Source organism: Gnatocerus cornutus, chromosome 4 (assembly GCF_029298725.1).
Source record: "Gnatocerus cornutus isolate USDA-ARS CGAHR chromosome 4, icGnaCorn1.1, whole genome shotgun sequence".
In the NCBI taxonomy this organism is placed as follows: domain Eukaryota; kingdom Metazoa; phylum Arthropoda; class Insecta; order Coleoptera; family Tenebrionidae; genus Gnatocerus; species Gnatocerus cornutus.
In genome coordinates this window covers 892,522-916,523 of record NC_142236.1, presented here as the reverse complement: position 1 = coordinate 916,523, position 24,002 = coordinate 892,522, and the positions used below count along the sequence as shown (strand labels likewise).

At 36.5% G+C, this 24,002-nt stretch overlaps 1 protein-coding gene across 18 annotated transcripts in view; it reads left to right on the top strand.

Moving 5' to 3' along the window:
- The window catches only part of bru3 (CUGBP Elav-like family member bruno 3), a 208,415-nt gene extending 186,119 nt beyond the window's left edge, over positions 1-22,296 (top strand). For 10 of the 18 annotated variants that reach the window (XM_088034112.1, XM_088034122.1, XM_088034123.1 and 7 more), the window contains 9 exons: positions 2,088-2,213; positions 7,423-7,502; positions 19,068-19,211; positions 19,266-19,413; positions 19,458-19,622; positions 19,738-19,836; positions 21,363-21,440; positions 21,820-21,978; positions 22,057-22,289. In XM_088034112.1, coding sequence (XP_087890238.1) covers positions 2,088-2,213; positions 7,423-7,502; positions 19,068-19,211; positions 19,266-19,413; positions 19,458-19,622; positions 19,738-19,836; positions 21,363-21,440; positions 21,820-21,978; positions 22,057-22,184 — 1,127 coding nt within the window. In that variant the 3' untranslated portion in view covers positions 22,185-22,289. Of the gene's footprint in view, positions 1-2,087; positions 2,214-7,422; positions 7,503-19,067; positions 19,212-19,265; positions 19,414-19,457; positions 19,623-19,737; positions 19,837-21,362; positions 21,441-21,819; positions 21,979-22,056 lie in introns of all 18 variants that reach the window. The other 8 variants (XM_088034117.1, XM_088034120.1, XM_088034121.1 and 5 more) reach the window with 7 other exon arrangements.
- The last annotated feature ends 1,706 nt before the right edge of the window (positions 22,297-24,002 follow it).

The window sequence follows — 24,002 nt, the reverse complement described above, 5'->3', positions numbered from 1 at the left end:
ATCGGAATTTGAAGCAAAAGACAGTCAGATAAACTTGGAAGCTCCAGAGTTTGAAGTAAAAAACAGTTAAATAAACTTGAGAAGCGTCGAAATTTGAACAGAAGACATTCAGATAAACTTGAGATGCGCCAGAATTTGAAGCAAAAGACAGTTAGATAATCTTGGAAGCTCCGGAGTTCGAAGCAGAAGACAGTTAGATAAACTTAAGAAACGCCAGAATTTGAAGCAAAAGACAGTTAGGTAAACTTGGATGCTCCGAAGTTTGGAGGAGAAGTTAGTCAGATAAACTTAAAAAGCGTCGAAATTTGAAGCAGAAGACTTTGAGATAAACTGGAGAGTGGCGAAAGTGTCAAAATTTCAAGCAGAAGACAGACAAGTAAACTTTAGAAACGCCGGAATTTGAGGCAAAAGACAGTCAGATAAACTTGGAATCCTCGGAATTTGAAGCAGAAGACAGTCAGATAAGCTTAAAAAACGCCAGAATTTGAAACAAAAGACAGTTAGATAAGCTTGAGAACCGCTAGAATTTGGGCAGAAGACAGTCATATAATCTTGAGGTGCACCGGAATTGAATACAAAAGACAATCAACCAAACTTAAGAAGCTCCGGAATTTGAAGCAGAAGACAGTCAAAAAAACTTAAGAAACACCGGAATTTGAAGCAAAAACCAGTTAGACAAACTTGAAATGCACCGGAATCAAGCAGAATACTGGAGAATCACGGGAATTTGAAGCAAAAAACAGTCAGATAAACTGGACAATGACTAAAATTTTTCGCAAAAAAACAGATCATGAATCAAGCAAAAATATAAATTGGCAACGCAGCAGCTGAAATGTTCGTTATAAAATTTGTGGGTTCAATCATCGCATTTTCGTTCTTTTTTTAAATAATGCAAACTATTTGTACAATTGCTGCGCTTTTGAAAATAATGTAAACGAAACGAAATTCTCCACAAAATTAACGAACTGAAATGTTTCGATTGTGTGGCGTACAGCTAGCAGTAGTTAGATAAAAATAGTAATTAAAGATGTTGAAGCGAAATGACGAAGGTCCATTTTCCAATCTTGTCGCAGACAAATACCCCAATCAATCTCGTTAAAGTTGCAAAACTCGAGCGAGAACAGTTCATTTAAATATGACCCTCCGACGCAATGGAATTTAAATTTGTCAGTTCAGTCAAATGTCGCCGAAATAGATACCCTCTCACGATGGTGGAAGGGTGACAGGAAACCTTTCGGGAATTGAACGGTGTGGCCCAATATGTGTGCGGGAATATTTCAGTCAGTCCCAAAGCGTCGATCGTGTTCACTCAATAAAACGAAATCAAAAAAGCAGTTAACGTTGAACATTCCAAGTACAAAAGTTCAGCAACTATTGCGATGAATATTAAATAGTCGACTTTCATTTTTCGTGGATTTGAGTCGGTAATGAAAGACAAACCGTTGGAAATGTTGGCAACATTCTTTTTCCAATTATGTTAATATGACACCCTCGCAGAAAAATCAAAGTTGTATACGAATTTCAAAGTCAGATGAGAGTGGGAGCTCATAAATCTCAATCTAAAATCCGAAAGAAAATCCTCAAGTTTGTAGATTTTCACCTGCTACTAGAATAATCTACTGTTCCACTTTGACTGGTGCTCCCTAATAGCAGTTATAAATTCAAACAAGAAAAAGCCTAGAGATTGTTTTGGTGGCCGAAAAAACGGGAAAACTTCGGGGGTGGAATGCGATAAATCGCCGCCTCCGAGAGCTCGATAAACGATTAGGTGGCGAACTTTTCCGATAGTTACAGAAATGACGCACTCGTATTGAAAATTTCAAATAGGGTTGCTGCGTAGGTCCTTTGATTATGGGTCGTCCTGATTTAGAAGCGACTTTGATCCAATTACGCTCGACCACTCTTTCTAATCCCGAAATCCTTTCCGATGAATAGCTCCAGTAAAATCGATCGCTAGCTCCTAAGCTCGTACCTTGAGTGTCAATATTAGCGGAATTTTATATGGTCTTGCACCTGCGTTAGTTATGTTTATGTGTTGTACAGATGTTGAGTTTGTTGGTAATTTTCTCTTTTTGCTGCTGCCACAGATCGAAAGCTGTTCGTGGGTATGCTCAGTAAGCAACAAACTGAAGAAGATGTCAGACAATTATTCGCACCCTTTGGAACAATAGAAGAGTGTACGATTCTTCGGGGACCCGACGGAGCTAGCAAAGGTAATCATCATCTTCTTTTTCTTTGTAATTTCTCAATGTTGTACGAGCACGTTTCTCGGAAAATTGGAATGCGTATTTCTCATGATTACTGTCAACTTTAATTTAGATCTATGCGCGAATACTTGTCGGATGACAGCTGACATAATTGCATTCCTAACAGCCCTATCCAATTCGCATGAAATTACTCTTTGATACACTTTTCACGCAGGAACTAATCTCGCTCTGAAATGCAATAAGACTGCCCTCAATGTAAATGCGGTCGTGTCACTACTTACTTTTCAATTTCAAGCACAGATTAAACGCTTTGATTTCAGACTTTTTAATCTCGAAATTAAAATTTTTGCATCTTTAAGAAACTCGCTTGTGACCGAAATGAAATTCCGTCATTAATGAAGCGATTTAGCTACCTTTTTGTAATAAAAAAATCCATTAGGCGGATACTCGCATGCAGAACGAAAAAAAAAAGGAACAGCTAATGAAAATCCGCGACCAATTACGGATCGATGCTCTAACGGGATTTACTAAAGTAATTAATGAAAACTCTAATTAAATTTCATTCGACTAGAAGCGCCACCAAAACCCATCTACGAATAAAAACAACATTTTCGCCCGATCTATGATATAGTTTAATTAAACCGAAAGCAACTGCACATGCCGACCGGACCGGAAATAAATTAACAAAGCGCGATAACGCGAAAAACTCAATTTTTCCCGCATCACTATTACCCCCTTTCCTTCGGGACGCCACCTGTCCGAATTCAAAAAAAAAAACTTGCTTCCCAAAGGGAAATTCCTTTAAAGCGGACGACAGACTCAAACTTTTGTTTATTCCACACGCGGTAATTCTTTATTTTCCAAACGATGGAAGCCACTCGTCGACTAAATGGAAAAGATGAAGGAAAGCCAACACAAAGAAACACACAAATCTGTTTCTGGCTCGTAGTGTCGACACAAGTAGCGCACCTTTGCTGACATTAGGCTCTTTGTAGAGTTCACGAGGCGGAAAAGAAATCCTACTTGGGCTGTTATTAACTTTCGGTACGAAACTCGAGACATGTAAAATGGCTTTTTTTCGTTTTATAACCACGCATATTTCAAATTGCCCGCTAATTAAATCGATGCAAATCGAGCGGCTTTATTGTAATAAATAATCGGCTATTTGATTCGTGATTACTACAACAATGTGGTCTGTTATCTGGCAGTCATTACAATCAATAGAAAATCTCATTCGAGCACAATACAAGATTTCATATTAAATTATAATTGGAATATTATAGCCCGGGGACGTCATTTTTGATCGAAACGGAGCGGTAATGATGCGCATTGTTTTATTCAGAAATTTGGAGATTTACATTAAGAGAGATATTTTTTATTTATGGGGATTTTATAGTCACTTTTTAACGTCTAAATGCTACTTATAAAGTCTCCATGAACTAGAGACTACGACGACTTTTTTTGCATTTGTATAATTGCATAGTTACAAAAAAAAATTTTTTAAAGAAATCAGACGGATTACCTTTACATATTAATGAGTGGTGATAAGAAGCAAAAAAAGGTTTTATTGTTTGGATAGTTTTTTGCGTCTGAGAGCACTAGATTATTCAGTCAAACGCCATCATTCGTGAGGGAATCATTGGCAGATATTCGCGGCGGATTATCGGGAATAAAACGCGCGTTTTGTTTTGTGAAATTTAGTGACGTTGTGGGAACTTTAGCTAGATGGACGCCGACAATGCTTTTTCTGTAAGTCCAAACACCATGTATTTGTGAAAATCCCATTGAAAACGATTGAAATTAACATAATGAATTGATAACTGGAATTGTTGAAACGGTTGAATATTGAAAACGATGTTGATCGCGAAATAAAATCTAATTTAAAAAGAGTCGTTCGTGTAGGTTGACGCAGCAGAGATAAAACGTGGGAGTTCTGACATTTTCCCGAAGCAACAATGAATTTCGAACTTTTACATAAATATTTAACGCCCACATAATGGAAAGTTTTCATTGCGTTTATAGAACAAAAAATTAATCCGTTTTCCATTAGCTAGCGAGAGATAATCCTCGGTTGTAATATACTGTATGGTCTAACAAAATCCTTAAATATTAAGATAAAAATTGTGGTTTTTCCGCAATGAAAGACGCTTTTAAATTGACAAACGAGTTAATATAAGTCGTATAGAACGTCTGGATTCATTAAGATTAGCGTAGGTCTCCGTTTCAGATATCGCTTCCAAGTTGATATCATAAAATGCAAGCAAGAGTTTAATAAAAGTTTAATTAGGAATTTTCCCCATAACTTGTTACCTCCGTAACCCAGTTTCGGAAGTGAATTACAAACCATCGAGGCGTTTTTCTTCGGACACTCTGTATCAGACTTTCGGTTAGTTATTATGTGAACAAATAACAAGTTGGAAATTACTGAGAACGCGATATGAAACCTAAATAGCGTGTTACAGCTTTCGCCCTCTAGTAATTAGGATTTGAGAACAAAGTGTGAGCTGAGGGCATCATTGGAAGCGGCGACATTGCCGCCCCCGTCGAAAGGGTGGTTTAACAGCGTGCAGCCCTCTTGCTCGAGGCTAAGGTCTTGTTAGCGCATTCCGAAATGCAAATTAGCCCGTTTTCGGCATTCGGTGGGGTGCTTATATTAAATTTTTGGTTTGTTTTAGTTCGCACGTTTGCGCAATAGTCCGAGTTTATTAAAACTGGGAAATTCATCTACAATTTTGAATATTTGACACATGATCGCGGTGTATTTACCGAGCTCTCTCAGCAGTTAAACGCAAACCTTTTTATTGCTCTTGTATTTTTCACGGGATCAGACCGAGCTAGGTATTTTATGAGCGCGTTATCCTCTCACTATATTGGAATTCCACAGAGTGTATTTACAAGATCCGATCCCCGGAGCTGCAATTAATTGGCGATTTTCACGAAACAAAGACTTGATCTCATTTTAGAAATTAATGTACGCTGTGGTGAACCCGCTCTGTTTTTAATTTCGACTTGTATGCGGCCGCAGCTCGGGTGGAAACTTGGAGCGTGTTAAATAAGAATTTGTATATTGCAAAGGTTCGGTTCTTGGAGCGTGAAACACATCGCGCGCTTTGATGCTATTACACAACGAAAAGATGATAGCAGTACCGATATTTCACGGATTTGATTTACTCATAATTTGCCGCTACAACGGGAGAGAAACTTTGCTGCTGCCTGCTGCTCACTTTCCCTCCGCTTGATAATAGAATCGATTATCTAGCTGAGTGACATGTTCTAAATTAATAGTCAAAAGTTTAATTAGTTGTTTGGAACAGATAGGTGGCTTGTTCGAGGATTACATTTTTCTTTATTCGCTTCAAATTATTCGAATTTCCACCGATAGATTTTTTAGTTTCTTTTGCGTTACCAACAAACCAGAGCAATTTTTCGAATTTTTAAGAAACATGATTTAATTTACATAAATTTATTATAAAGTACATTCAGATTTTTTTGCTGAACATCGGAGTTTTTTTAATTCAAGAATAATAGCGTACAAATTTAAAATAATAAAAAATCAAGGCCAAAAATTAATATTTAGCGATTTTCTTTTGCTTGTATGAGAATTTAGATGAATTATCCGTATAATAATATATAATTACGCCATTCTTCATTAAAATTCGTAATTTCGCTAATTTTAGTGTTACAACAATGAAATTTAGGGAAGATTCTATTTATTATCTGGTAACTCTGCTAAATTTCACAATTCTAGAAAAAAAGACACAATTCGATAGAGAGAATTGAAATCGTAAATATGCTCACTTTTCCTCCACTTGATAATAGAATTGATTGTCTAGCTGAGTGACATGTTCTAAATTAATTGGCAAAAGTTTAATTAGTTGTTTGGAACAGTAGTAGGAGGCTTGTTCAAAGATTACATTTTTCTTTATTCCCTCCAAATTCGTCGAATTTCCACCGATTTTGGTTTCTTCTACGTTACCAACAAAGGGAAAAATATTTTTTAATGAGTTTGCTTTTGTAAAAACCAGAGCAATTTTTCGAATTTTTAAGAAACATGATTGAATTTTCATAAATTTATCATAAAGTACAATCAGTACAATCTTTTTTTGCTGAACATTGGAGTATTTCTAATTCAAGAATAATAGCATACAAATTTAAAATAATAAAAAATCAAAGCCAAAAATGAATATTTAGTGATTTTCTTTTGCTTGTATGGGAATTTAGATGAATTATCCGTATAATAAAAACAGTTATTGAATATTCAAGTTACATTAATATTAATATGTTCTTAAGTATTTTTGAAGTAAACACAGGCAAAATAAGATACCCAATGTTTATATTGATTCCGGATTAGGAAGTTAAAAAAGGCTTCATAAGCTTCACAATGCTTTAAATTTGTTGCCAAAGAAATTTTTTTGCTTTATACTTTAATTAATTCATCGCAAATTAAACAGAATGTATCAATATCTTATTTACACAATTTTGACGCCATTTTCTAATTTAGTTATACCCAAAAACGGTTTTTACAACAATGTTAGACTACCACTTTCTGCTCGTAAAATCAATGAAAATTTTCAAAACTTGTTTATCGATGTAAAACACACAAAAGCAAACTTTAGAAGCTAAGATTGGATATTTTAGTGTTTTTCGATGATTAGAACAGAAACCCAGAAAAAAAAAATTGTCTACCCATATAATTTCGAGAATTGCGAAATTTCTTTTCTGTTGGAAAAAAACTCGTTAAAAAGAGCAGGAGAACTCCACTTCTAACATCCAGCATTCTTGAAAATCTCTATTAATTAACTTCACATTCCACTTCCGAAACAACTACTTCGGTTGTGTATCTTTCCAATGCACACACATCACAGACTTTTTAGCCAAAGTCAAAGCAACCTCTCGACCCTACATAAAAGGGGAGTTGCCTTCCGCGATGAGTTTAACCAAACAACTTGTTTTCATGTAAATAAAGTTGACTCGAAAATTTTCACAGCGAGCAACTTGTAATTTCCTCATCAAACACTGAAAAGTCTCTCATCCAAAGCCGATAAATAATTGAAATCAATAATTAATTAGGTAGAGCGATAGCGATGGAGAATTGTCGCGGGGCGTCGCGTCGCGACGCTTGTTACTTTAGTACCTACATGTAGTTTTAATAATTGAGCGAGCAAGTTTTTTCGCGACATGATTTAATTTATGGTGTCATTTTCTATGTTTATAGGTTGCGCTTTCGTGAAATACAGTTCGCATCAGGAAGCGCAGGCGGCCATTAATAGCTTACACGGGAGCCAAACTATGCCGGTAAGTTTTTTTCACAGTTCTGAGCAGCGCAGAGTGATTGGGAGAAAAACGAGAAATTTGGTGGATGCGCCGGGCCACGTTGACTTTTTCGTCAATCACTCTGTATCTGCAATGCCCCATAAGCGCTCGTGAATTTGTAAATTCGGCTTTATAAAATCCGGAATATGCATGATGGGTGTGTCCGTTGTTCGTTGCTAAAGGGGTGTCCACACTCGAAATGTACTTTATTTACGAGTGTGAACGCGCTAGGCCCATCACAGCCAACAAATACATAACATGCAATATTAATGAAGCACCACCGAAAGCAGTGGCTGCGTTCGCCGACAAACCGCCAACGGTTGTTATTCTATGGAAATGAGCCTCGACCTGCAGGTTGCAAATGAGGCAATAGCGGAGAGCATATGCCCCGTTTCGTCGTCGGAGGCGTATGTCGAACTATGCAGATTATGTGTACTCAGTCATTATGGCCACTTGAGCGTTCTGTTTGTTCTAAGTAGAGCTTTTCTGTGTTAGGGAAAATACTCGGCGAAAAAATTCCTCCGCCGTTAAAAATTAAAAACGTGGAACTCCCCAAATTCCGAACCTCATCGGGGGAATACTACGAATTTTACACGATTTCTAGCTTTGCGATATTGAAAATTTCCGTTTATGGACTACATAACCGACATAACACACAAATTTAATTTGAATTTCTATTATATTCTAAGGCTAAATTCATTAATAAATTTAAATAATAATTCCGGGATGCGTCACGTGTGGGGATGGAACGATCCTGAGGGAAATGCTCCTGCTGGATAATAGCTCGAAATGCCCTAATTCACCTCTTCTAGAGATTTATCAATACAATGTGTCCCGATACCGGAATAATTAGTCACGCTTAACCTCTTACTCGGGGATACGCTAGGGGAATTTGGTGGATGCGCCAGGATAAAAAACATTCATTGATCGCATCTCCCGATAATTTATAAAACTGCTGACAGAGATCCACAAATAGACGAATATTTTTGTATCATTTACCGAGTTAATATTTCACGAATAAAAAAAACGAAATCAATTAACTATTCGTAATGAGCCCGTTCTGCGTTTATTTTTAATTTTCAAAAACAACAATTCAATAAAGAGGAAATTTAATTTACGTTCGACGCTAAATATGCATTTTTTATTTTTTAATTTTCCGGGGCGGAAAATATTAAATTTCGACGGATTTCGACGATTTGCGGTCAAAAACCGGTCATCCTTTTATAGAAATAGAATTTGTAAGTGGCGCAGGAAGAGCTAAATTCCGATAACTAAAATAGTTTGTCTGATTCGACCACTTGATTTTTTCAAGGCTTCAAGTCCTATCTGCAGAAATATTGTCGCTCGCTCTAAAAGTCGTAATTATAGTCATTTCAGTTGTACCACTATGAAATTTAGGGAAGATACTATTTATGACTCGTCTGTTAACTGTGCCAAATTTCAAAATTTTAGAACAAACGGCACAATTTTTAGAATTTTTTTATTTTTTAGATCAACTAAATATTACATCTTTAACGAAAACTCGTAATTTCGCTAATTTAAATGTTACAACAATGAAATTTGGGAAAAATACTATTTATGACTCGTGTGTTAACTCTGCGAAATTTAAAAATTTTAGAACAAAAGACTCATTTTTTAGAAATTTTTCATTTTTAGATGGAGTAAAAATTTTGACATCCTTCACTAAAATTCGTAAATTCGCTAATTTTAGAGCTAGAAGGATGAAATTTTAGGAAAATACTATTTATGACTCGTCTGTTAATTCTGCCTAATTTTAAAATTTTATAACAAAAGACTCAATTTTAGAATTTTTTATTTTTTAGATGGAGTAAAAATGTCGACGTTCTTTATTAAAATTCGTAATTTTGCTAATTTTAGTGTTACAATAATACTACAGAAAACACAATTCAATAAAGAAAAAATTTAATTTTTATCCAACGCCAAATATGCATTTTTTATTTTTTTTTTTAATATTAAATTTCGACGTATTTCTACGATTTGCGGTGAAAACCGGTCATCGTTTTATAGTAATAGAATTTGTAAATAGCACAGGAAGAGCTGAATTCCAAAAACTAAAATAGTTAGTGTGATTCGGCCACTTGAATTTTTCAAGGCTTTAAAATTGAAAGCTTCAAGTCCGATCTGTATAAATATTGTCGTTCGCTCTAAAATCAGTGATATGCTCTGTAAATTTTTGAGTCGTTCCAACGACGTTTTAACAAAATTCAAAGGGTCCGTGCAAATATTAGCACATTTAATTAAATTATAATTAAACACCGGAGCGCTCATAATTTCTTAAACGATGCACGGAGCATCATGGCCGTGTTTTAATCCATATAAAACGGTACAGTTCACTAATGTCATCTAAACGTCTCATAATTGTGTATTCATGCATAATATGACATTATTTAAGCTTGCGTTAATCGCTCTCCCTGTTATGAAACGCTCATAATTTCGTCTCACGGAATATTATGGCTCTTTGTTTCGCCCGTGCGAGGGACGAGAACGTCGATGGACGAGTGTACCATTTAGCGTCGCGGCGCTAATTAGCAGGATAATTTTTTCTTATTTATTCGCTTATTCTGCTCGAGGCGATTAATTAGTCAAGATCCTGTTGTCATTTTGTACAAACAAACCAATCGGTATGCGCTAATTGAACGATTCGATTTAATATTCGAACGAACAAATCGATTGAGGAACAAACAGTGAGAAATAAGAACGACCTTGCGCGTAATTGGAGTGGCCAGAAATAAACCAGAAGAGTGACGTGAATTTTTCATCAATTTAAAAATGAATGTTTTTTTTCAGTGGCTTGAATGTGATCAGTGTTTTCCCGCGCGGCGAAAGTTTGAGTGTGATGTTTATAATTTAGAGGGCGTATATAAATCGCATTATTCGGCTTCTAACTTCATAATTGTATTTATTATACGCACACACACGAGTCTCGACTTTGTCATGATGCTGAAGATAAGCGAAACTTTCTCGTGTATTATAAAATATGGCAAGCACTTTATCAAGCTGTCAGTTGCGGAGCGAAGAATATAAAAAGTAATCCAAGTGCTCCCCGATTCGACTAAATTCAAACATTCCGACCAAATAATGGAAATTTGATTTCGGGAAAATGGATGATTTCATAATTGTTTTTTTTTTGTCCGTGTTATGAATTATGAGCACACACCTTCTCGGCATGAAACGCGAATTATCGCTATTATTTTAATTACTTTGCAAGTGCGGTTATATTGTGCTGGAATTGCCTCGTAACATGACAATCGGTATTGATCTTCGTACCACAGGTGTTCAATCCGATAACGCGAGCAGATCGCATAAACCCTAATCCTCGATAGTTGGATGGATATTAGGTCTTGTACCATCACCAAGGCCATTAAATCAAAATAGAGCCTTACACGTCAAACATTATAGCCTCTCTATTATCTCAGTTTTTTCACGATCCAAGTATCTAAAATGACACCAATTTATTCCATTACTGAGCCACGTTACCTTAAATTATGGCTATAGGGAGGGTAATAATTTGACATTGGAAGGAAACAGCTCATCATATCCCTCATTATTTCAGTTTCCTTTTCCTTCATTTCACGTTTTCGACGTTCGTTAGGTGTATAAAAACATGAATTGGTTTGCGCCGTTTTTTCACGTCAATTACGCCTTTCGTAACATGATTTCATTACGTTTTCACTGTTCTTGCGAACGGCACGTTCGAATTACAAGTGCAAGTCTACAAAAAGTGTTAAATATCGGCCTTCGTGACACAATCTTGATAACGAAAGTCATGTTCAATTTTTGTCCGCTGATAATATCTAATTAAATTTTTTAATGGAATCCGAATAAATAATCAAATTCGAACGTTATCAGTTATTGTTTTGGCCTTATATTGTAAATCATCGTTTAATTGCACCAGACAATAATTTGTTTACTTAGTATTCGATCACAATTTACATTTAATAAAATTAATTGCAAAATTATTACGTACTGAAATATATTAATGTTCATATGTGGAAACTGGACGTTGATGAAATATTGCATTTACATATTAAAATTGTTTTTGCGGAATTTTTCATATTCACAAAATGCCATAGATTGCACACAACCGCAGTATTTCAAGGACATGGGAATTTAAATCTGCTGCCAAATGCTAAATATCTAGAAATCTTGCAAATTATTTGGTAAATACGCTGAGAACCTGAAAAAAAATTGATGAGGCAAAAAACAAGTTCAGAAATGACTAAGAGTTCGATTTCAAGTCAGTGACACAAAATTGTGTTGACGCAGTTGCTAAGGTAGCATCACTTTGATTGGGGTTGCTAAGGCGCAACTCTGATTTGGAATGTCGCAAGTCAACATGAAATCGGGCCCTTAAATACAAAAAATCAGCACTTTGAATTCTGTAAAAACGATGTATGTATTTGACATCCTTCGCTAAAATTTGCAATTTTGGTAATTTTAGTGCTACAACTATGAAATTTCGGGAAATTACTAGCTTTGACTCGTGTATTAACTCTGCCAAATTTCAAAATTTTAGAACAAGAGACACAAATTTTAAAAAATTTTAATTTTAAGATTAAGCAAAATGTGTCGCCATGCTATACTAAAATTCGTTATTTTGCTAATTTTAGTGCTACAATTATGAAATTTTGAAAAGATACTATATCTGGTTTGTGTGTTAATTCTGCCAAATTTCAAAATTTTAAAATAAAAGTCACAAATTTTAGAAATTTTTATTCTTTATTCAAGCAGAAATTACGGATATGCCTCAGTAAAATTATAATTTTGGTAATTTTAGTGCTACAGCTATAAAGTTTGGAGAAGTTACTATTTCTGACTTGTGTGTTAACTCTGTCAAATTTCAAAATTTTAGAACAAAAGACACAATTTTTAGAATTTTTTTATTTTTTAGATCGAGTAAAAATTGGGACATCCTTCACTAAAATTCGTAATTTCGCGAATTTTAGTGCTACAACGATGAAATTTTGGGAATATTTTATTTATGACTTATCTGTTAAGTCTGCCAAATTTCAAAATTTTAAAATCATAGACGCAATTTTTAGAAATTTTTTAACTATTAAAATTTACGACATCTTTCACAAAAATTCGTAATTTTCGTAATTTTAGTGCTACAACTATGAAAATTGAGGAATTGACTTCTTCTGAATCTTATGTTAACTCTGCCAAATTGCAAAAATGTAGATCGAACGACACAAATTTTAGATTTCTTTTTAAGATCAATCGAAAATTGCAGACGTGCTTCAAACTAAAATTCGTAACTTTGGTAATTCTATGAATGAAATTTAGGGTAGTTACTATTTTTGAGTACTTCTAAGTATATTTTATGATTACGTACTGTGTTCAAATGTGGAAGTTGGTAAAAAATGGCATTGAATGAAGGGAAAAGCAAATTCCGAAATAAAAACCGTGAATTGGGCACTCCCATTCGACACGTGTAAAAAGTGTTGATACATCAGATGTTTGCGTCACTTTAAGTGTATCTTTCGGCTTTCGCGTCCAGTGTCGGCATTAACGTGTCAACTCGAGGTTTGACGGCGTTGTCTGCGGCCACCTCCGTTGAAGTGGTATTGTGTACAACAGGACAGCTGCCAGTGGCACTCTGCAGCTCCGGAACAATATCACACCACACTCTCAAGTCTAATGCACATGTTTCACTCGAATCGTGTGACGTCGTTGTGGTGAAACTTAATGAAGCAATTACAACACCTAGTGTGATACGAGCGAAGAACACTTGCATAGCAATTCCAGAACCGACGCTGTTTAGTGCGGAGAGCCACATTCAATACCCAAATGTACCGAGCACTCCGACAACGCCTACATTATAATTAAATTTTCCCATAGAGAAACGGCCCTTCTTGCCGTGTAAACATTTTACCTTTAATCCCTTGCTAGGCACTCACCTTCAACGACAATCGACACGAACGGCGCCATCCAGCGTTTCCATTAAACGCTTCGACAAACAACCTGCTACATTATTAATGGCGGTGTTGTATGTTCAAATTGACTTTCCATAAAACAGATCAACTGCAAAATAGAAACCGACTAACGACTATATACACTCGCTTTTATGGATGTTTAGAAGGACGCGATTGTCTCGAGGATTTCACGGGTTTCTAATTATGTTCTCATTACTTAAACTCGGGATAATTGCGCCAGTTGAGAGTTATAGCCTCGTCTAATAAAAATTTTACAAACTTTCAAACGTTACGATTTCATTTTACCTTACTTTGGTTCGTTACGAACTTGAGCTATAAATTCGCAAGCACGGGCTTTTAAACGAACTGTATCAGCACTTTACTTTCCTGATAATAAACTGATGGCATCGACTACATTCTTAGTTTAATTAATTTCTACCTTGGATGACTAATATGGTTTCTAGCCGAGAGTTTCGTTTTTACGGATTAACTCGCCGGCTTCCTTCAGCGCCTGTAATTCCATTGGATTTTCCAGAGAGCATGTTCTAATCCACGTCATAAGCTGCAAATATTTCTTTCGCTATACGAGCTAGTCGGCATATTCAAGAGCTCGTATAGTTTCCCTTGTACGAAATTAATTAGGGGAGATTTCGCCCGGAACAAGAGCTCTTCTGCTTAACAGATTTTCGATCAAACACGAGCCATGATCTATCCTGGAAATGCGCCCGAGGGCTCGATTTTACTAGCATGTTCACCCAAGTCAACCCCATCAAACTTCTTCGATAATATTTAGAGAGAAAACAAGTTAATTTGTTGAGTTGCGCACTTAATCCTAAAGCACTCGTGACTCTGTCGAGAATACTTAGCAGGATCATCATCACTTAACATGATCGGCCTTCCCAGAAGGAGAAGGCAGTGTGGTCGCGTCGCATAAGCCATTTATAAACTCCAACTTGAGCTTTTAGTTCTAGTTAGCTGTTCCCTTGTTTCTGTTAACTGACATAATTTTCCTCTTAAATGCATTAAGTGCGGAAAGTGAAGGAATGAGAAAGTAGCTCCAGACAACTGACAACGCCACAATTCCTGATCACATTCAAATGAAAATAGCCAAAGGATCAAATTAATTCAGTAATTTCAACGGCGATCATCTCTCGCCTTATTACCATGTTTCGCAGAGAAAACTCTGTTTGGACAACAAAAATAAACACGCCAAAAATGAATTTAAATTGACACAATTTCCCCGGAAAACTTGTGTTTATTTTGAGGAAAATTAGTTACGTGGGTCTCGCTAATTTATTATTCACAAGTTAAACCCTTCGGGGTGGAACATCGTCTTGTCACAAGATGCTATCGCTGTAATTTTCTTTGATACTTAGTAATTAATTTCCTGCTGAAGCTATTAAATATACAACAATTTATTATTTCATTCCGTTAACATTGCGGTTGAAAAGAAAGTCATTACGTCTAATTACAACTAGTGGAGTGTCGTTCCGGAGACGGAAGAGGAAGTGACGCCAAAATAAAGCCCATCGACTCGTGCTCATTATTGAAGGATTACAGTTCATTAGTTGACCGGATCAACCTGTTTCAAGCCTGATCTGGGGGTGTTTTCGTTTTGAAACGTGCATTTTCGTGTTATGCATTCAACGCGCATTGCTGCCAACCTACACACTGTGGTGAAGAGCCGCCCGATATTTTTATTATGGGGAAATTTCGGTGGCCGTGTATGCGGAACTAATGACTTTAGTAAAACATTCATCAATGCGTGAAGCGGTTCATCAGTTTTTTAACCAAACAAATTTAAATGGAAATTAACGTGGAAGATGCATTTTGCATGTTTTAATATTATCATCAAACAAACTCGCCGATAATAACTGATCCAATGTCAAACGGTATTAAAAATTATTTAATTCCAGCTCTATTTTTACAATTATGTTTTGTTTGGTTGGCAGATGTCTAAATTTCGTAATTTACAAATTTACATGATTGATTACTCACGCCGAACTGCGAAATCATTTTAAATATTTGAATAAATAAACATCGGGATAATTTAATGAAAAATTGAGTTTTCGCTGTAAATCGAATCGAATTTCTCTCGAGTAAGAAGCAATTTGCGGAAATCTCCTCCTCACCTGTTGGTCGCATAATCCCGTCTTGGCCGGCCGAAATCTCGCGCAAGAACCCAAGAAAGGTCCATCCCAATATTCCGAACACGCTCTGGGATTCTCACACGTGGAAACGACCAACTCGGGAAACAGATGTGGGGATTTGGAAACCGCAACGAAAAACTGTTAGCATTGCCGTCTTCAACAGGTGGTCAGTTACTTCGTGGGGAAAGTGGAAGTCAAACATGACAATTACACCGCTCCTCCACCGAATCTAAATAATTCAGCATCGCGCTGTGAAATTTCTATTTTCCCAGCGCGCCATTGTCGCTGGAAATTGAAAAAACATTGCAGTTTTCGACAAGATAAACAACGGTTTTAGCGGACGCAATCTGACGAGTAAACATGCGTTTTATTATCTGGATCCCCCATTTGACGGGATACAATTTAACTTTTGACATCTCCGCTTTGCGTTTTTTTCCAATTAACAGTGCTCTAATTGCTGGACTGTCACCACCGCCGTGTCTTTTATCAACAATGGATCTGGGGGGAAATGGTAATGGCTTCGATTGTATCGATTTTGTGATAACCCAAATTGATATCCAAAACTTTTGGAAAATGAAACGTAAATATTTGTGAATTCGATTCGAGCCACTTTGCCCAAACAATTTTATCTGAAAAAATAAAACACTCATTAGATGGGAAATTTAGGGAAATTCGTAATCTACGTAATTTACATTAGCCTGTAGAAAGAGCTGAGAGCAGGCAGCTTCATGCATGTTTAATATTGTACCCACAGGGTCACTTCATTCTTGCGTACTTAATGGGACGCCTTATTCAATTTGTATGAGAATTAACTCACGCTTGAAAACACTTGAGAGTTTTTCCTAAAGGTCTCTTTCCGATTTTATACTTTTTATTATTCATATCGTCCCTCTATGAGAGATAAACATGGAAAAGCAGTTGGTGGTTTATTATAAAAATCGATAGGAAAGTAATATATCTAAAAGCATCTATAGATAACACGGTAATAGCGTCGTCATTTGTCAACAAAGTTAACAAAGAGCGGTTTTTTATGGGGAAAAACGACACCGGAGACGACGTTCGGTAACTTACATGAGCCTAAAAACACGTTAATTAAATTCGCGATAGTGAGATAGTCCGTTTTTTAATAATACCATTTGTGTGAGTTGTCTTCTAGGAGAATAATAAATTTATTTCTTTCTCGCTTTGAAAAACTAACAATTATACAGGGTGATGAAGAAAAGGCGCCTATGAGTGGAAGTGCCATGTCTTTTTCAGTTAAACCATCTCCGAAATTAAAGCAAAATTAATCTAAAACTATTCTTCTTTACAATATAATTTTCTCTCAAAGGAAAAACTTGACAATGCTGTTTAACATTTTCTAATAAAATCGGCAGTTTTCGTAACTAAGCAACTAATAGATACTAAGAGCTTTACAATGTTGCAACATTGAAAATTTTTCTGCAAAGCCAAGAAATGGTAGTTTTAAAAGTTTAAAAACTTGATTTAAAGCACTTTTTGTTGTTTTTTTAATAGAAGTTTAAATCTTTTTGGTTCGTCCTAAAAATAAAAATTTCTAAAATCTGCGTTTTTGCTCTAAAATTTTATAATTTGCTACAATTAATAAATGAGTTCAAAATATAAACCTCCCTAAATTTTATCGTTTTAGCTTCAATACAACCAAAGATACAATTTTTTTTTTAATTTTGAAACTTTTTGGTTTGTCCTAAAAATAAAAATTTCTAAAATCTGCATCTCTTGCGCTAAAATTTTATAATTTGCTACAATTAATGAGTTAAAACTAGTAACCTCCCTAAATTTCATTAACTGTAAAAATGTAATGTCTAACAATGAAATTGTTATAAAAAGTTTATCCAAATAGAATTAGATCGTTTCTAAAAGAAAGCTTCTATCTTTGTTAAAAAAGCACAAATTTCGTTTTAGTTTTCAATTTTGGGCTCAGGAAAGACTTAGGTGCAACATGATAGGTAACATGGGCGCCTTTTTTTTATCACCCTGTATTATAATAAATAAACTATGAAATTAAAATGCGATTTTACGTTAAAAATTCAAAATACAATTTTTGTTCTTTTCCTTTTTGTTAACAAATGGTAAATAACAGCAACCCAAAACAGCAGTTAGTGAAGTGATCTTGAAGTTCTCCAGATACTGGGATTTGTAAATGTTATTGACTTTAAAGACTCACGGATACCATGTCTTTAGACTCCAGCGGCAATTTCCGCAAAAAAATTGAACCCTTGACATAGCCGCTTTGGAGATTTTAATGCCGAAATAAACTTTATACGCTTTTTTAGTTTTTTTAGTTATTTTTAGTTTCACTTATTTAAATGTTATATAACACCCCCCCTACGTAGATAAATAGATCCGCAAAGAATTTACAGTCATCTTTTTAATTCGCAGGGAAAAAAAAGAAATTTTTTGAAAATATTTTTTTCCTCTTAATATAACGACATTTCGGCAAAACCAATGATGACATGTCAAAAAGTACGTCAGTCTCTAACGATAAATATAAAAAAAATAACATAATTATTTTTGTTTTTACACAGTGAATTTATCAACCACGGCGGGGTATTATAAATAGATTTAAGTGTTTTGGCGATTGGTCACAGTGCAGCGCCTTTTGCAAAGAATGAGTGACGTTTGAGCCGGCAGTCGTGAAAAGAGAGCAATGAAAATAGAAATGGCAATCCGAAACCTTCATTAAAATTCTAAACATCTCCCGTTGAACTAGAATCCTATTTCTTAACCGAGTTCCGCTCTTCGGATTTAATTAAAAACTATTCAAGGATTTCGCGCTCGCAAAACTGCTTGTTTGCCTTTCGGTTAATTCGAAACGTGTCAAGCTCGAAACTCGAACCGAAAATTATGTATTTTTTGCGTCTGCGTGATTGCCGTTAATTTAGTGTAGGCGGGCCTTTACATTTTATTGGTTGGCATTTCTGGCTAGTTCTCGGGCGACCTCCGACGGCATTCAATAACAGAATGTCTCTTCGGCACAAGTGTGATCCGATGAGGAGACATGCGGAATTGGATGGCGCCCTTCAACCGAGCTGGGATTTAACGATTTCTAATAGATTTGTGAGAGCGGCAGAGCGAGAGAGGGAAAACTCTTGTCAAGGGTGGATTGTGACCATCTAGTTCGTCCTTTCCTCAGGCTATGCCAATTGATTTGCTTCAAAGGATCAACGGACGGATTTACTCTCGAGACACATTTTTTTGTTGCACAAGCTCTGATTTTGGTAGAAATGTCGCACAGTAGATATGTTGTCTGTTTGTGGTTGGTTGGTGGTGGGGCTTGAAAATTACTCACCCACGAAATCTGCAGCTTTACAGAAATAATTTCCATTCGGTTGAGCCGCGTCGAAATTAAAAGAAAAAAGTCCGTTGGCAGTTTGCGAGCATTTAAAAGTTTCGTCGAATCAAAGATTCATATTTCTGTAAAGCAAGTTCTTTGATTCCAGGGAGCCTCTTCCAGCTTAGTAGTGAAATTTGCCGATACTGAAAAGGAACGACAACTCAGACGCATGCAGCAGATGGCCGGAAATATGAGTCTTCTCAACCCCTTCGTGTTCAACCAGTTCGGAGCTTATGGAGCTTACGCACAGGTAAATTTCACCAATCAAAGGAATGCTTATATCTTGTGTGCCTTTTGCTTATAGCATTCTTTGGACTTTCAGCAACAGGCGGCTTTAATGGCAGCCGCCACAGCACAAGGAACGTATATAAACCCGATGGCGGCTCTTGCCACACAAATCCCTCATGCGACACTCAACGGTATGGCGAACTCGGTGGTACCACCCACTTCAGGTACTGATCTTGGCTCTTATTTACTTTTAATTGATTGAATTTAGATGTCGGTGTAGGTGCTGGATCCGGTCAACCGGTGAACGGCGCCATACCCAGCTTACCTTCGCCGACGATGCCGACTTTCAACATGGCAGCACAAACGCCAAACGGACAACCTGGAGGCACGGAAGCCGTCTATACGAACGGAATTCCGCAGACGTATCCAGCTCGTAAGTCGCTCTTTACTTCAAGTGGCAGATTGTCCACGCCTTCGGCCCTTCGGCGTGGACAATCTGCCCACTTTTCCATCGCCATAAGATAAGAACTCAGTTAACTGAAATGTAGATGCGCTACATCTGTCCATTCCAGCGCAAGGATTGCCTAATGGTGAGGCGGCACTTCAACATGCAGCGTATCCAGGAATGCAACCATATCCAGGAGTCGGTAAGTCCTCGGATGCCGATCTCTTCCCGTACGAACTGATAGGATGTATGGATGTGTACAGTGTACATTCTAGATGTGTATCTATCGGTGTAGCTTGATATCACCTATAACTGTTTGATGTTACACGGAGAAATGTTTGGTGTTGTCGCTTTAACAAAGACTAAACTGGAATTGTAGGCCGGGCAAAATAATAAACATGAATCTTGGAATAATTCGCATAAGGCTGATTTTTTGTGTTGACCTTCATTTTATTGTTATAAACAAATTGTCGAAAGTTCCCATCTCACACTTAAGCGTTATTTTTATTGGATTTGGACTAAATGAATCTCGGCAATTACCACATAGTGTAATTAAAATTAAACTTAACTCCAATGTGTTTAAATACAAATATAGTTCTAACTACCAATTTAAAATATAAAATTGAGTAGTTTATCTGAAATAGGTGAAGGCACAGGTATGATTATCCCCAAAATGTTACATTTTAGCCTCCATCACCGTTTTTAGAGACAAGTTTGACACTTAACATTATTAAGATCTGCCATCTATAGTGTAATAACATAGTGATTTAGTTATCTAGAACGATAGTTTCAAATATTTGAGCAATTCTTTGTACACAAAATGACAGAAATGTGTTTCATGTGTACGAAAACGTTGACTGATGGAAAAAAGTGTATAACAGAGTATTTTAAAGTCTTTAGAACTGCTCTTATTAGAATTCACAGACCCATGAGAATTTAACATTTTATTATATTGCATTACCAATTTTAAATAATGATTACGACCAACTTTGTTATTTCTGATTGTTGCTGAAGACAGACATGAAGACTAAAATGAAGTTTAGAAGACAATTAAAACTGTTTTTATTTATGTCAAATAAACTAGTGTTGTTTTAATGGTGGTAAAAGTTACAGAGTTTTAATGTTGCGTGAAAAAGTTAAGTTTTATTTTTCAACAGTATGTGGTAATTGCCGCTGTTCATCTTACCTGAATCTTAGGTAAATGAGTCTAAATTGTACGATTTCAACGAAGATATTCATAAAAGCCATCCTGTTTTTTGAGGACTTTCAAAAACTAGAAGAAGTTCTTGAAGAAAATAATTACCATTAAAAAGAATTTGCAGAAGGTTAATTTCATAAGTTGCTGGAAAATTTCGTGGGTTAAGTTCACTCAATGCTTCTTCAATCTAAAAAAGGCACAAAGTTCTATGTTTCGACTGTGATGCACAAAAGAATATAATTCTTGTATTTTTACCATTGGAATCAACAACAAAATGCACGTCCACACACAAAATCAGCCTGATGGGAACTATTCCTCGCCTTTGAAATTTCTGTGTCTATTTTGCTTGGACTATCGTTAAAAGAATCACTAACGAGATGACAAATAAATAGGATTAGAGACTAATAAATGAGAGACACTCTCCTATGTTTGAGTAACCCGCACAGAGGTTGCTTAAAGATACGGATTAGAGCATGTTTGGTTGCATCGATGGTAAAGTTTGGGTGTGATTTGTTTATATTTGTCGGCAGCTTACCCCGCGGTTTATGGCCAATTCCCACAGGCCATTCCCCAACCTATGTCAGCAGTTGCTCCTGCACAGAGGGAAGGTAAGCTATCAAAAGCACACGTTAACATAATTAACTTAATCTTAGTATGTACTCCTAAAATCCCACTAGCAGAGCTAACAATCAACCCCTAATGTTAAAAACAACGTTGCATTCCTCCCATTAATTTATGTTTGATGTTTCCCTTATTATACTGCACTGAATGTTGGCATATCGGCTACATCTCAGCCTCTCTCTGTACTCGATGTTGTGTGGTGTGAGCAAATTTTAGACGAAATTGGTTCCCGTTCTTTGTAAACACACCGAAATTCGTAGGTAGTATTGCAAGCAATATCACGTATATAAAGACCCAATACATTCAAAAATCGGTTCACGGCGGATATTTTATTGCCGTTTTCTAATTTCACCTCGTTTGCCTCAGGTTGCTCCATTTCCGGACCTGAAGGCTGCAATCTGTTTATCTACCACTTACCTCAAGAATTTGGTGACGCTGAGCTGATGCAAATGTTCCTGCCTTTTGGAAATGTCATCAGTTCGAAAGTGTTCATTGACCGTGCCACTAACCAGAGCAAGTGCTTCGGTAAGTTTGCGCCACGTTCGGGGAAGGGAAGGGCGCGTTTTCCAGGGCAGGATTCAGAGGGTGAAATTTTTTTAATAGGGTTCGTTTCGTTCGACAACCCGGCGAGCGCTCAGGCCGCCATCCAAGCTATGAACGGCTTCCAGATAGGCATGAAGAGACTCAAGGTGCAGCTGAAGAGGCCCAAGGACGCCAACAGGCCCTACTAACCTTGGCCCTCAGATCTCGTAGCGCTCGAAGCGCTCCTCAGCCATTAGTATACTAGACAACACTTTATATAAAAAAAAAACAAACACATAGTATATTATAACTATAATTATGTACTATACAGTTTGGGGAATTGCCACCCGATGCATGGAATTAAATTTAATAGAAAGTGGGGGACACCGAGCGAGAAAGAGATTCTTGCATTCTTTCATTCTCACACACATTAAGAAACATGAATTTTTGGTGAGTCCAAGACCGATTAATGGACAAATAGATGAGCGCAACAAAGAAAACAATAATTGCTATTGGAGCGAGGAAGATAAAAATAATTTACCCCCATCAGCGCGAATGCATGCGTCGTGGCATTGTTTTATGATTTTTGGTAAGACGAGGTGTTAACATGATTGCTCCTTTGGTAATTCTTCGCTGTTACAGAGATTTGGTTGTTCAAATGCAAAATGCAACAATTTTATTTTTTTATGAGTAATGATAGGCATTGTCTTTCTCAATGAATTTGAGTTATAAATTTCGAGAACTTTGTCACTAAGATGCGTTGAGGGGAGTAATACCACCCACCGACACTACTCCTCTCCCACTTCTTATTAAAATTGTTCCCATTCATCGGGTATCAATTCCCCAAACTGTATAAGACATGCCTGGTAACACACTCCGAGCACACGCAGTTCGGTGGCGCCCCCTCGCCCGTTTTTTCGAGAAATTCCAAATGGGCTGTGATTAAATAACAAATCAGTGTTTGATTGTACAGGCCGTTTTGTCTTCTCGTTCGTGAAATGTATTACTATTTTGAGACGTCTACTCTTTAATTATTTGTTGTAAGTACTTGATGTGTGTTTACCCGTAAATGAATAAGAAACTCAGGGCGGGTGGCGCTGCCGCCTGCTCAGTTGCCAAATTTTCTCCAGGCATGTTTCCTGTGATCAGATATGCTAGTCACAGATCGCGGGCTCGGAGTCGCACTTATGGGGGCACACGGTACCATGTCGGGTCTCCCAAAAAGAAAGGAGCCATGACATTTATATTTAACAATACCTATACAAAAAAAAAATAGAATATTTCTACTAAAGTTAAGTAACATAATCCTTACAAAGTACCAACTATATATTAATCTGTAACATATTAGGGGTAGCGATTAGGATAGCCAAAGAGTGGTCGTGATACCATCAAGGTATAGTCATTATCGATTTTAGAACAATACGTTCGCAATTTATGAATTTTATCTAATGTATAAGTTTATATATCAAAATGCAAATGTGCGTTTTCGCCAAATAGTTGTTGAGAAGTTAGTTGACGCTTTGCGGGGCTCTCCGGGGCTCCAGGGGCAAAACCCGGGAAAAGAGTGGAGAAGCACTCGGCTGGGCCACTCTAGTCAAATTATCCAGCCACTGCGGCTGCGGATTCTAGATAATATAATTAGGATTAATTTAGCCCTAAGACTATATTTAGTAAACATATATAATATTTATTGAATCTAATGTATTTAGATTATACAAATGATTTATTTTTTCATTTCTTTTTCGGCTGAGATACTATTGTGCAATATTAACAGAACGACTGATACACCTAATGTGAAACGTACTTTTTTATTTAGTTAAATCTTGTTTCAACTTATTATTACAAGCTAATTAATATCGCAAAAGTTATATATTTTCTTATTGTTTTTTAGTAGTTAGTGCATTCCACGCTTGCTAATGACATTCCTTCTGCGCTGGAAGTAAATATACTTTTAGTACCTCTATACTTGCTAACCAGGGAGGGTGGCAGCTCCCGGAACTAACTCGAGACTTACCCCTACCAAAAAT